This window comes from Nematolebias whitei, chromosome 9, assembly GCF_014905685.2.
Source record: "Nematolebias whitei isolate Nwh7 chromosome 9, NemWhi1, whole genome shotgun sequence".
NCBI lineage: Eukaryota > Metazoa > Chordata > Actinopteri > Cyprinodontiformes > Rivulidae > Nematolebias > Nematolebias whitei.
The window spans coordinates 29,784,950-29,800,053 of NC_056506.1; the positions used below are offsets into that span (position 1 = coordinate 29,784,950).

The 15,104-nt window shown below is 43.2% G+C and overlaps 1 protein-coding gene across 1 annotated transcript in view; it reads right to left on the reverse strand.

The window, feature by feature from the left end:
• LOC119414210 (desmoplakin) overlaps window positions 1-15,104 on the reverse strand; it is a gene marked incomplete at its 3' end in the record, with an annotated part of 36,654 nt that continues 21,550 nt past the window's right edge. Inside the window, exons 18-24 of the mRNA XM_037681309.1 lie at window positions 14,558-14,751; window positions 14,295-14,457; window positions 10,582-10,665; window positions 10,379-10,486; window positions 10,037-10,135; window positions 9,387-9,884; window positions 1-3,111 (exon numbers count right to left, since the gene is read on the reverse strand). Coding sequence (XP_037537237.1) covers window positions 1-3,111; window positions 9,387-9,884; window positions 10,037-10,135; window positions 10,379-10,486; window positions 10,582-10,665; window positions 14,295-14,457; window positions 14,558-14,751 — 4,257 coding nt within the window. The remainder of the gene's footprint in view (window positions 3,112-9,386; window positions 9,885-10,036; window positions 10,136-10,378; window positions 10,487-10,581; window positions 10,666-14,294; window positions 14,458-14,557; window positions 14,752-15,104) is intronic.

Here is a 15,104-nt window from a genome sequence, read left to right on the forward strand (position 1 = left end):
GGAACCAGCTCTGGAGCCAGAGCGAGACCCTGGGTTTGAGACATTGTAAGGGCTGCTTATCCCCTTGCTGGATATGGAGGATGCTTGCAACATCTTCATACCATTGCTTTCTTCCACCATGCTGCTATCCATGGCTTCTTTGTACGAGATCTTTAGTTTGGTCTTGGGACAGGTCAAGTTTTTCTTATGGTTTTGCGTATCCTGCAGCTTCTGCGCACCTTGCCCATCAAGCCATCCTTTTCGGATAGCCTCTTGAATAGTGACGCGTCGTCCATTGCTAGGCTCTATTAGGCCTCCTGTAAGGTACTGAAACTCCAGAAACCTCTGGCCAGCCTCATATGGTAGCCATGTCTCCTTTACTGCCTCAGCTGCAGAAAGCTTCCTTTTTGTTTTCAAATCTTCAAAACCATTGTAAGCTTTCTGAGCAGGCTTCAGCTTAGTAGCCATGCTTTCATCAATAACGCTCTGATGGACAGCATCTTCAAGCGACAGTCGATCACCAGTAGCAGGGTTGATAATGCCACCTGTGCAAGCCTGGGCCTCCAGCAACCTTTGAGCTGTAATAGTGTCAATTATGCCTCTTCTGAGCCCCTCAGAAACAGTTATTTTTTCCAAGGTCTCTGTGTCAAATATGGCCGCCACAGGGCTCTGATCATCAAACATTCCTGGGGAGGAGACTGTAATAGAGATGCTGTTGAAGCGTTTACGAACAATAGGAGAAGATTGCATAGCTTGAGTGGGGCTGCTGCAGGTGACCATGTCAACAACATTACTAGCTGCAATGGTCATCTCGCTACTGCTAGTTCTGCTGGTTATTTGGTCAGCAAGCTCTGTCAAGGTTAATGTTCCAGCACGGTACTTATCAAGAGACTTTTGATCAATAATTCTTTTGTCCAGGCAGTCTTGAATATCATACTGGGTTCCAGTTTTTCGATCTACAATCACTAAACGTGAAGAACCATCTGACCCCTTGATAGTGATTTCTTCCCACTCACACTCCTGCTCTGACAAGTCCAGGAAAGTTTCATAGTCAATTAGCTGTTTGTGATAAGCCTCCCTAACTGACATCTCAAGTCCTGTGTCTGGGTCAACAATTACAACACGCCTTTTGCGGAGGACATTGGTACGGCTCTCCTGTGACTTTTGGGACTTATTCTTGTCTTTGAGTGGCAGGAGTATTAGTCCTGTTTTAGAATCTGTGATACATCTTTTCTTCAGTTGCAGATAAGTTAAATTCTCTTTTGTATTAGGATCAAAGAACCCTTTAGAGTCATCTCCTTCATAGCTTAAGATCTCATTCATTTCCTCATTAAAATATCCTCTTTTGTAGGCAACAGAAACATCAATACGGTGGCTCTCAAGTGGGTCAATGATTCCACCACTGGCAATCTGAGCCTCAAGCAACCGGATTCCATGGCCTTTCTCAATGAGCTCTTTTTCAATAGCCTGGAAGAGGGAGATGATCTTCCCTGTAGATGGGTCTTTATAGCCAATTACTGCCTTTTCTGCAGACAGCAACTTATTCTTAAACTCCTTTCCCACAAGACCTCTTTTTGTGGCTTCTTCAACTGTCAAGAAAACATTGTTAACTGGATCAACAATGAAACCAGATGAAGCTTGAGCCTCAAGAAGCTCCAGGGTTGTTCCTCTCATCAGCAGACCTTCCTGCATTGCTTTGTAGAAAGGCATTATTCTGTCATTGGCCTCATCATAGATTCCTGCAATACAAGTTGAGCCAAAGAGATAAGGCTTTAGCTTGTCTTCAATGTCTTTGCATGAGATTTTTCCTTGGTTGAGCCTTAGCAGGTCAGTTTCGTCTAAAAGTTCAGCCTTAACAAGCTCTGAGACAGAAACTTCACCACGAATACCTTTCACTGTCATGGACTTTTCTGGACCACGGAGCAGAAGCAAACCAGACACAGGCTCAACTGTACACTTCCTTCTAAGATCAGAGTAAGTTATCTTCTCTCCTGTTGTTGGATCTAGGTAGCAGGTTGTTTTTTTATTCAATGCTCTGTAAAGATCCTCATCTATAAGATTGCGGTCCAAGGCCAGATCTTTTGGAAGGAACACACTCAGAACTGGGTCCAATATGCCTCCAACAGATTCCTGAGCCTGAAGCAAGCGAATGGCTGTTTCTTTGTTTACATGGCCATGTTTGTAGGCTTGTCCCACAGACAACACCTTGCCTGTGTATGGTTCTTTGAAACCTATGCTAGCAGCTTCAGCTGTCAACAAGACATCTCTATCTTCTGTGTCCACAATCCCTCTGGAACAGGCTGTATCTACAGGCATCCTGTCATTGAATGCAGGGTCCATTATGTAGCCTGTTGCTGCTTGAGCTTCCAGGAGCAGAATTGCACTCTCTGGGCTGAGGAGATTTTTGTGTTTGGCTTCAGTGAATGGCATTATCCCTTGAGAAGATGTCATTCCAGCAATAATGCCAGTACCCTTCAGGCTAACTTGGATATCCACTGCTACTTCATCCACAGTCTTTTTTCCTTTGAGGAGATCATCAAGAGTAGTTTTACTGATTATACCACAATCACAAAGCTGGTGAGCTGTGACCTTGTGGCGAACTCCATCAAATACAAGTTTTGATGGATCAATTGTTGAGACCTTCTCATCGGTCTGGGTCTGCCTGCACAAGGTAGAAGGTCTCCGCTTCAGTCTCTGCATTTCTTTCTCCAGTGAGTCTCTCTTCATAGCCAATTCAGATACCTCCTGTTCTGAGCTTAAGAGACGGCTCTTGTACCTCTCCTCAATACTTTTCAGCTCCTTTATCAACCTCTCAATCTCATTCTTCAAGGACAGTCTCTCTTGATCAGCCTGGTTTCTGTCTGATTCACACTGTCTAATTTGAGCTTCTTTAAGCTCATAATGACTCTTCATAGAATTGATCTCTTGAGCTAGTGCATTTTTTTCATCCCAAAGTCTCTGTTTGCTGCGAGTCTCAGTTTCTAGACTGAGCTCGATGCGAGCCAGCTCCTCTTCTAATCGCTGTAGATGGTTCTTGTCCTGCTCCATCAGTTTCAGCTTGGATTGCAAACTATCTCTCTGAAGCAGCAGATCATTGTATTGACTTTTGGACTCATGTAACATCATTGAGGTCTGTGGAAAAATAAGAGAACAGAGCATTGAAATATATAGAATACCTTGATGTGCATAGAATATTTACACATGAAAATGGAGTCCTGCATTTGTTTTTACGTTTCTGTTCACATTTTTTCACGTTGGTATGAAGCATTCATTGATGTGATTGTTAGCAAGGGATGAGAAATTGTTGTTTACACATTACAATTTAAACATGAAGATAGTGTAGTTATTTGTCCAACCTTTTTTGTATATATATTCCTTCATGTTAGTGTGCAACATTCATTGATTTGAGCTAGTGCATTATTTTTTGCTGTGCTATTGAATTCATTGTTTTGTTCCTGACTTTTGTGGCTTTCGTGTGCTTCATCACACAACAAGCTTTTTCTGGACTTGTCTTTAAGTGCATGAGAGGAATTAGATTGAGGCATCACAACTCGGATTGCTTGATCTGCGAGTGAGGTACTGTGGCAGTCGTCGCTGCCCCCACCCCTCCAGTCCCTGAATTGAATTGGATTAAATTTTTCATCATCCCCCCACCCCCTCTTCTACAATGGTGACGGGCAAATTCTTCAGTGGCTTGTTGTTGATGATGATCATGTGGCTGCAGTACAGGCTTGTTTTTCTACCTCTTTGCACACCCGCTGTTGTCCAGCAGCTGAGCCGACATCCTGTGCAGCCGGGCCACTGTGCCGATCCACCTGAGCCACACGAACTAGGTCATAGTCAGGCTCAAGGTGAACCAATCCTACTGGCTAGTGAGGGTCCAATGCCCTTTGGTTCTGTGCTCCATGTGTCCCCTGATGTGCATGGTTCTGGAGCAGACCATCCATTCTGGACATTCTGGATGGTCAAACCATGTTGGTGCATCTGAACTTGTCCATCCATACCAACTTCACTGCTACAGGGTTCTAAATAACCATGTCTTTATAAACACATCTTATCATAACATATATCCAGTGTCTGGGGAATTTAAAGAATTTTGTTTGTCTTCAAACCTTAGTCATATCATTGATAGTCCCACTTGGCCTAATCCAAAGTGCCCCGCCAAATCATCTCTTCTAGATCTTGTCACAAACATGCCACATAAATAGACTGGGTTTGGTGTTTTTACAAATGATCTAAACAATCACTGTGTAGTTGCTGCAGTTAGAGATACAACAATGCCTTGTTTCAAACCTAGAATGAATCTAAAATTGAATACGAAGCATTTTTTGTGAACAAGCCTTTCTTTGAGATCTGTTCCACTTTAACTGGCATCGCATATTAATTGACAATGTGAACTATTGGAACTATTTTCATAATAGTTTAATTCATTTTTTTAAACAAACAAGCTCCATTTTGCCAGTTCAGAATTAAGGGCCGAGATAGCCCCTGGTTTACTTCTGAGTTAGCATACCTCTTGCTAAAGCTGTCATTTCTAACCAGGGCCCACGCCAGGCCCGGCCCGGACCAAAATTTGAGCCCCAAAATAATGTGCTGGATGGGTGGGCCAGATTGGTGTTGGGCTTTTGATTGCATCAGCGGATGCGCGTGGCTGACTATCCAATTTGGATCACCAGCCACGTGCGGCTGTTTGACCGTGCGCCGACCAGCCGGTTGAAAGAGGTAAAAAAAATGTTCAGATGGCTCACTGCCAGCGACCCACCTGAAGCTTAACTGGACACAGCCGCCGTGTCAGCGGACGTGAGCGGCCAAGCCTGGCTGGTTGAAAGAGGTTAAAAAAAAAAAAAAAAAAAGTCCAGATGGCTCACTGCCAGCAACCCACCTGAAGCTTAAGTGGACTCAGCCGCTGCGTCAGTGGACACACGTGGCCAACGACCCAATTTGGATCATCAGTCGCACGTGTCTGCTGACCGTTAATAACTATAATATTATAATAACTATAATAATCATCTGACTCTTGTTAATAAACAAAAAATCTTACATCTTCCCTTCTTTGAAATACATTTTTAAATCATGTCAAATAGATTTGCTTACAAAAGCAGTAAAAGCTTTAAAAATATATATTTTTTTTTGGTGGGGGGGGGGGGGGGGGGGGGGACCTGTAATCACAGTTAATTGGTCGGTTTTGGGTCGGGCTCGGAAAAAACGATACGGGTTTGGGCCGGGCTGGGTCGAATTGTTTAGGCCCGAATGCAGCTCTACCTCTTGCAAAGGAGGGACCAGCTTTGGACAACAGCAAGGCAGTCTGGTTCAGACACCCATTGGTTGCAATTTCTTTAATTATGGAATCACTGCACAGCTTCCATTAAAGCTGCAAAACAAAATTACCATTTATCTCAGACCTCCAAAAATGTCAATGATCCTAAGAGCTTCTGGAAAACTATTAAATCTCTTGATGGCAGCAATCACTCTTCTGATCTGCCACCACAATTATTTGTCGACTCTGCTCCTGTGTCAGATAAACATGAGATGCTAAATTGTTTCAAGAAACATTTTGTTGCTTCCAGTTCCCAGTTTGATACAGTTTAAGGTAATTCACCTACTCCACCAACAAGTCAAACATCTGTAAACCAAACATTCTTTTTTTCACCGTTCTCTGTCAGTGAGGTTACTAAACTGTTAAAAGGATCTTTATACTAGAAAATGTGCAGGCCCTGATGATCTCCCTCCTTACTTCTTAAGTCTAGCTGCACAACTTATAGCAGAACTGATAACTGTTTCACGAGTTCTGCCTGACCCAAACTGTGGTCTTGATGCCGGACTTATCTCAACTCCTCCTGGCATGTTTTGAAAACAACAAGATGCTTTGACTGTTTCCTCACCCCTCCCTTCCCCAAAGCCGTGAACATGTAACAGAACCTCAACTGAGGTGATGATGAATGTCACCTCTTATCTGGACAATGGCTGAGAGGGGGGGGCTCTGGACTATGCTACGACTTTCCCTTAAAATTTCAATGTCTTCACCGGCCTATATGTACATGTACAACGTCTATTTATGTTGCTTTGCTTTGGTAGGTTTTTTTTTTTTATGCCTCAAATCGTGCCCTGTCTAGGACACAGCGTGACAGATCTTTTTTTTTTAATACCGTCTCTCCTCATGTTTTCTTCCCTTTTCTCATCTAAGCAAAATATTATTCTGAATAAGAATAATGAAGGCCGCGCTTTTTATAGTTGCAGCTTCGTGCACTCTGCCCATCTTTCGGACGACTGTACGTACATATTCTCGTATCTATGTGCAATGCCAATAAAGTTTATTCTGATTCTGAATACTGTCCCAGATGCTTGGAAAACAGGTTTTGTGCTACCATTATTGAAGGGAGCAGACCACACTATACTGAAAAATTATCGACCAATCTCCAAACTCTGTATTTTAGCTAAGGTTTTAGAAAAACTGATAAATACTCAAGTCAAGAAGTATTGGGACTCAACATTTTATCGCCCCTACAATCTGGCTTCAGAAAACAACATAGCACAACGACTGCTTTGCTAAAGGTTTTTAATGATGCTGTTGAAGCTTTGGACACTAAGGATTACTGTGCTGCACTTTATTTAGATCCGTCCAAAGCCTTTGATACTGTAGATCATGATATCTTATGCCACAAGCTCTCAGATATTGGATTATCAGATCATGTTGGTTGATTCTCAAACTATCTCTCAGGTCGGAGGCAATGTGGTTGGCATAACGGTACTTCATCTAGCTTCCCAACTGTCAGTAATGGTGTGCCACAAGGCTCAGTTTTAAGCCCCTCTCTTTTTACAATTAATATAAATAATGTAGGTCAAAATATTCCTGACGCATCGTTGCATCTCTATGCTGACAACAGTTGCCAAGGTTTTCTAGCTTTTACAGTCTGCATTTGACATCATTCAGACAGACTTATTCCACCTCAAACTGGTGCTAAATGCTGACAAAACCAAATGGATGTTGTTTTCCAACAGAAAGTCAGTGCCAGCGACTCTTCCTCCTATCTTATGAATGCATGGTGTTCCTCTTGAGTTTGTAGGTTCTTACAAATACTTGGGAATTTTAGTTGATGCACATCTCTCTTTTAAATCACAGATCGAAAACTTGACAAACTGAAATTAAAACTGGGTTTCTTTTTCAGAAATAGATCTTGCTTAACTCGGAATGCCAGGAAATGTCAGTGTCAATTTATTTCTATAGCACTTAAAAACCAAACGCTGACCAAAGTGCTTCACATATAAGTCAGATTAAAAATAATAAAAAATACAAAGTAAAAAATATATATTTTGTGCCACTAAAAAAACATAAAGCTAACAATAAAATACAACACACAACAACAATCAAAATCAGCTTTAACTTGTTCTCAGACTCTGCATGGATCAAATGCCAAAGAAAACATGAGTCGAGCAAAGACTTAAAAGTCTCAACAGTCTCAGCAGTCTTTAAATTTAAAATGCCTTGTAACTGCTACTTTCCTACCAGCCACTGACTATGGTGACATTATTTACATGAATGCCACTGCCAGCTGCTTGCAGATGTTGGATGTCATCTATCACAATGCAATAAGATTCATAACTGGTTGTAACTACCATACCCATCACTGCACTCAGTACACAATGGTCAGTTGGTCATCATTATCTACCCATAGACTCGCACACTGGTACATTTTTTTTAAGTAGTTATTTGACATTATTGAAAGAGTGAAAGGCATGTATATATAAGAGGAAATTTGGATAAACGAATGCAGTGGTCCATTAAAAGGAAACTGTGTTCATAACTGCCGTAGATGCATACAAACACGTTGACAACAATGGTCATATGATTAATTTGTAATACAAGTACATTATCCTTTAGTGTGATTGAAAATACCTCAATAGACTGCTTTCGGAATAATCATATCTACATTTTAAGCTTTTCTCTCTTCTTGGCCAGGTCACTGAGGAGAATCTGTGTCTTCCTCTTGGTACTACTCTGAAATTGGGCATGCAAGGCTGAAATCTGACAGGCAGTTTCTCTATTGATCCATGCCATTGCCATCCAGAGAGCATTGGAGTTCCCTTATACAGCTCTGAAGCCTGGCAGAACTCTGCTCAACATTGTTTTTTTTTTATTTTTTTTATTTCACTTGTCTGCTTTTCCAGCTGCAACAGGTACACAAATCTCCTGCTCAATCACTTAAGGTTTGTTAATTGTTTCAAGATAGGAAGTGTTCTTTAACTTTGACTATGGTGACATTATTTATGAATGCTCCTGCAAGCACCTTGCAGATATTGGATGCTGCCTATCACAGTGTGCTAAGATTCATAACTGGCTGTGACTACTGTACCCATCACTGCACTCTGTATTCTCTGGCTAACTGGACATCATTAACTTCACACAAAGTCTCTCACTGGTACATTTTTATCTTTAAATCACTTCTTGGTCTGCTGCCTTCATACATCTCCTCCTACATGTCTCTGTGTGAGTGAAGCTACAGTGTGCACCCTCAGGACATTATTACCTGCAGTGTTCCCTCAGTGCGGACTGAACCAGGCAAAAGGGCCTTCTACTCCACTCCCGTTTCTGGGAATATCTTGCAAAAAGATCTGAAGCTCTCAACCTTGACCTCTCTAAGTGGCTTCAAACATCTGCTAAGTTCCTGGCAAAAGCCAACGCAGACATGTTCTTGTTTTTAGTTTTCTACATTGTCTTACCAGCTAGCAGATTTTTGTTACATTCTTTTTAATACCATTTTATTTTCACTTGTTATTCTCAATTTGTATGCATTCTTTTATGATTGTCTATTGTTGTCTTTATTGTCCACTGTTGTCAACACTCTGTTAGAATCAGGTCTCTTTTGTAAATGAGTCCCTGAGGCTCAGTGGAATTAACCTGTATAAATAAAGGTTGAATGAATGAACTTCAGCTCAGCTTCAGCTTGTTTCAAGTGATTGACTTCCAATTCTAGTGCTCTTCTCTTCTTTCCCTCTTCTTCCAGGTTAAATGTTAGCAGGCTGATCTGTCTAGACTTGTCCTGATTATTTTTGTTGACCTCCTTCAATTGCAGATCATTGTCCTCCCTCTGCTGCTTCAATGTCCTTAGCTGTACCTCCAGCTCACTGCGAGTCCTCGTCTCCTTGGTCACTGTGGCCCTCTGCTGGCTAACTTCCTGTTCTGCCTTATTTTTCTGCCCTTCAATATGAGCAACGGACTGTCTCAGTCTCCTGAGTTCCTCCTCTAGTTCCCTCTTCTCATCAGTGAGTTTGTCAACTTGCAGCCTCAGACCTGCTGTATCTTCCTCTTTCTGTTGTGATGCTTTCAGAATGGTGGTCTTGGTAACGTGGATCTCTGTCTCGTATGTCTGTTTAAGCTGACTGATCTCCTGGGTGCACTGTGTTCTTACCTTTGAGATATCTGACTCTGCATTTCTTCGGCGTGTTGCTTCCTCTTCTAGCTGTAGCTTCAGCCTCTCAATTTCTCGTTCCTTGTCCTTTACAACTTTCTCTAAGTCTATCTTCACCCAGTTTACCTCCTCTAGTTCTTTCTGTCTGCGGCGAACAGCTGCCTCATACTCTTCTTGCTGACTGTTATAGCGCTCTTCTGCAAGCCTTCTTTTCCTGTTTTCCTCCTCCAGCTGGTATTTAATGCGGGTGAGCTGGTCATTGAGATCTTGAATCTGACTTTGTGTGGTTCCCAGGTTCTCCTTGGCAACATTAACTTGCATTGTTGTGGTTCTCTTTACCTCCTCCAAAGTAATGAGTTCATCTTTTGACTGATTGAGCTCTAACTTGTAGCGGGCCAAAGCATCTTCCAGAGACTTATTTTTCTGATTTCGATCTTGGAGGTCATCCTTTAGGCGCCTTAATTCTTCTTCAAGCATCTCAATCCTGGTGTTTCTTAACTGAGAAAAAGATCAGCAACAAAATTAGCTCAGAGACCAATTTTTAAATATCAGAAACAGCTTTTTTCATGTAAAATGTTTCTTTTATTAACATTAGTATATGTAAAAAAAAAAAAAGCTATAAATGGTTTGCATACAAATTGAGTGCCAACCTTCAATTCCTCCATGTTCTTCATCAGCTCCCCCAGGAATTTATAGTAGTCACTAGAGCGGGTAAGTAGCTCTATATAATGGGCCTGGACATCAGCAGCCTGATGAGAGTTAAAATAGGTAAGTAAATACAGTTGTTGACTGGTCAAATGTTGATATTGCACAAATATTATTAAGAGACTCTTGTGATAAATGGTCTGATCATAGTGTTATAAACTCCCAAAGCAAAATGAACTGAAATTCCTTTTAAATGTAACATGCAAATCATAACTAAGATAAGTACACTTGTAACTATTCATGAAAAAAAAAAACAGGATTATTTAAAGAAAGGTCTTAACCAATACCTCATTTCTGACCACTGTAGCAGGAGACTGCAGCACAGTTTTCTTAATGGGAATATTTAGAAGAGTTTCCAGTCCTGAACTGTAGGATGCAAGCTGCAGTTCATAGTCCTGAAAACACCAAACACAGTATCATTTGCTTTGTACTTGACATATGTTAACATAATACATAACTTTTTCAAGTTGACTAAAAACAGTGTACCTACCTTTATAGAGGCAGCACATGTGTCTGCATTTTTCTGCACAGTATCCACTTTCTCTTTCTTGCCTTTAATTTCATTGTTAAGAGCCTGTTTAAAAAGAAAGCGTTTGTGAGAACTGATAGTATTATAAACTTTCTTTCAACAAGAATATTTTCTACCATTAATTTTAGACTCCTCCTTGAATCGCCACCTTATATTAGTGGAGTTTGTGTGCCTGAATGATCCTAGGAGCTATCCTCTCCAGTAATTGTCCTTGATAGGGTCTCCCAAGGCAGATTGGTTCTAGGTGACTAGGCCAGACAAAGAGCGATTCAGAAGACTTATGGACAGGACAAAACAAGGTGTCCCTTGCCTGGGCATGGATTACCAGGGCTCTACCCTAGAACCAGACCTTGGGAAGGGGCTGGTCAGCAAGCGCCTGGTGACCGAGTCTCTACCCATGGGACCTGGTCGGGCTCAGCCCGAATGAGTAACATGAGTTTGCCTTCCTGTGGGCTCACCACCTGCAGGAGGGGCCATATGAGTTGGGTGCATGGGGCTATGTACTGGGGCAGTGACCGAAGGTAGGGGCCTTGGCGCTCTGACCCTGGCTTACCAAAGCTGGCTCTTGGGACATGGAATGTGACCCCTCTGGCAGGGAAGGTGCCTAAGCTTGTGTGTGAGGTTGAAAGGTACCAACTAGATATAGTTGGGCTCACATTGATGCACAGCATGGACTCTGGAACCATTCTCCTTGAGAGGGGCTGGACCTTATTCCACTCTGAAATTGCCCATGGTGAGAGGCGCCATGCTGGTGTGGGTCTACTCTTAGCCCCGCAACTTGGTGCCTGTGTGTTGAAGTTTTCCCCAGTAGATGAGAAGGTACCTTCCCTGCGCCTTCAGGTAGGGGGACGGGCTCTGAGGGTTGTTTGTGCCTATATGCCAAATTGCAGTTCAGAATATCCGGCCTTCTGGAGTCCTTGACAGGAGTGTTGGAAGTTGCACCAGCTGGGGACTCCTTTATTCTGCTGGAGGACTTCAATGCCCACGTGGGTAATGACGGTATGATCTGGAGGGGCATGACGGGGAGGAACAGCCTCTCTGATTTGAACTTGAACAGTGTTCTGTTGTTGGATTTCTGTGCTAGTCATAGTTTGTCCATCATGAGCAACATGTTCAAACATAAGGATGTCCATAAGTGCACTTGGCACCAGGACGGCCTAGGTCGTAGATCAATGATTGACTTTGTAGTTGTGTCACCTGATTTGCGGCTGTTTTGTTTTGGACACTTGGGCGAAGAGAAGAGCTGAGCTGTCAACGGATCACCACCTGGTAGTGAGTTAGGTCAGACGACGGGGAAAGATGCCAGATAGACCCGGTAAACCCAAACGTGTAGGGAGGGTTTGCTAAGAATGCCTGGCAGAAGAACCCATCACAAAGATCTTCAACTCACACCTCCGGGAGAGCTTTACCCGCATCCCAGCTGAGGTGGGGGACATTGAGTCAGAGTGGGCCATGTTCCGCACCTCAGTTGTTGAAGTGGCTGCCTTGAGCCGAGATGGTGTAGGGGCAGGGCAGCTGACTCGGGACCCGAAGGTCATGGGTTTGATCCCCGGTCACTGCACATCTCGTGGTGTCTCTGAGCAGGACACCTTATCCCCAGTTGCTCCCCGGGCACTTTCCATAGCTGCCCAATGCTCCAACTGGTGGTAAATGGGTTAAAAGCAGGAGGCCAATTGGCCATGGTATGGGAACATACAATGATATATAACATATTATTATTACATTATTTATTGAGCTGTGGCTGCAAGGTTGTTGGTGCTTCTTGCGGAGTCCATCCTCAAACTCAATGGTGGACACCCTGGGTTAGGGAGGCTGTCAAGCTGAAGGAGTCCTATTGATCCTTGTTGGCTGGTGGGACTCCGGAAGGAGCTGAGAGGGCCTAGGCTGTTGCTGAAGCAAAAGCTCAGATGTGGGAGGAGTTTGTAAGTCCTTGGATAAAGACTCTCAGTAAGCTGTGAAGAGATTCTGGCAAACTATCAGGTGGCTGAGGAGGGGAAAGCAGCTCTTTATTAACATTGTGTTCAGTGAAGGTGGGGTGCTGTTGACCTCAATCAGTGATGTCATCGAGAGGTGGAAGGAATACTTCTCAGACCTTCTCAGGCTCACCGGCATGTCTTCCATGGAGGAAGTTGAGTTGGGCGGACTTCAGAGTTGGTTTGTCCATAACTGGGGCTGAGGTCATCGAAGTAGTTAAAAAGCTCCGTGGTGGCAGGGCTCTAGGGGTGGATGAGATTCACCCTGAATTCCTTAAGGCTCTGGACGTTGTGGGGCTGTCTTGGTTGACACGCCTTTGTAACATTGCGTGGACATCAGGGGCAGTGCCACTGGATTGGCAGACTGGGGTGGTTCCCCTCTTAAAAAATGGGGACTGGAAGGTGTGCTTCAATTACAGGGGCATCACTCTCCTTACCCTCCCTGGTAAGGTCTATTCAGGTCCACTTGAGAAGTGAGTCCGATCATTGGTCATACCTCAGATCTAGGAGGAACAATGCGGGTTCCGTCCTGGCCATGAAACACTGGACCAGCTCTTTACCCTGACTAGGGTCCTCAAGGAGTCATGGGAGTTTGCCCATCCAGTCTAAAGGTGTCTGTACCTTGGGGTACACTTTAGTGGGTGCTCTACAAGTATGGGATTGGGGGACCCTTGTTATGGACTGTTCAGTCCCTATACAAGTGGTGCGAGAGTTTGGTTCGCATTGCCGGTAGTAAGTCCCTTCAGGGTGGAAATTGGACTGTGCCAGGGCTGCCCGTTGTCACAGATTCTGTTCATAACTTTTATGGATCAGTGGCCTTAGGATTCCATCTCTTCTCTTTGCAGATGATGTGGTCCTGTTGGCGTCACTGTGCCGTGATCTTCAGCTCTCATTGGAGCAGTTCACAGCCGAGTGTGAAGTGGCTCGGATGAGAATCAGCACCTCCATATCTGAGGACACGGTCCTCATTTGGAAAAGGGTGGATTGCTCTCTTTAGATCAAGGGTGAGGTTCTGCCTCATTTATGGTCACAAGCTCTGGGTAGCGACCGAAGAATGAGAATGCAGACACAGGCAGTTGAAATGAGTTTCCTCCGCAGGGTAGCTGGACTCTCCCTTAGAGACCGGGTGAGAAGTTCAGTTGTCCGGGAAAGACTGAGCAGAATCGCTTCACCTCCACATCAACAGGAGCCAGTTGAGGTGGTTCGAGCATCTGGTAAGGATGCTCCCATGGTGCCTACCTAGTGAGGTGCTTTGGGCATGTCCAACTGGGAGGAGACCCCACAGAAGACCCAGGATACGCTGGAGAGACTATGTATCTCAGTTGACCTGGGAATGCCTTGAAATCCTCACAGAAGAGCTGGAAGAGGAGGCTGTAGAAAGAGATATCTGGGCCTCCCTGCTCAAGCTGCTGCCCCTACGACCCGACTTTGGAACAAGCAGACGATAATGGATAGATGTATGGACAATGGATTAATTTTAGAATTTATCTTCAGAACAATGGTCCTTCTGCAACTCTTTACACATTTATTGCTCTACAAATCATAATGGCAAAACTTCACAGCTAAAAATAGAACTAACTTTCTGGTCTATTTAAAGCTCTTAAGTGATTGTAATTCCTGTCCTGTACATCTAAAATTTGAAAAGACATTTACACGTTTTAACTGAAAACCAAAGATTTGTGTAAATATGGAAAGGCGTGCCTTTTGTTGGTTGAGGTGATCCATCAACAACTGGATATCGTTGATTTTAACCGTCTGAAGGGTGTCCTGGCGTTTCCTGGCATTGTCTATCCAGTGCTCCAGGGAAGTTTTGTTTTGTTGATATTGTGTCAGCTGATTCTTCTGTTTGTCCAAGTCCCACATTCTGAGGTGGAAAAAGGAAGAGGAAGGGGTGGAAGGATGCATTAGTGTTTTTACGAGCAATGACAACAACGTACCCATTTTAACTGAGCAGCCTGCTGTACCTGTTATCAATCTGGGTTTGGATGCGACGCCAGCGATCCCCCATCTGGTTCACTAGTTCTGAATATTTGGACAAATCAACATCACACTTGTGGTAGGGCTCTGAAATCTGACTGTTAAAGTGCAAAGCTTTAGCCAGCTCAGAGTCCATAGATGTCAGCAGGTCTCTTCTTTGTTCCAGTTCGTTCTTCATGTGCTTTAATATAAAAAAAAATAAAAAAATTAAAAAAATCACACAATAAGGTTGTTTTAGTTACATCCAAACATCTACATACCTTTTTCCCCACACAAAGTTGGCCTAATTATCAAAGTGTTCAAGACAGTTATAATATTAGAGTAGCTGATCAAAAGCAGAATTTTTTTTCTGATTCGTTTCCACATTAACGTCAACTGTGATACAAAAACAAGTTAAACTCAAACTCAAATCAGATGGCCTTTATAAAATAATTCCTATGTTTTTGTCAGTGGCAAAAGACAAAAACATCTAATTTATATATGTACAAATTACAACTCCGCAACTTTAGAATACTGTACATCATTGGAATGTAA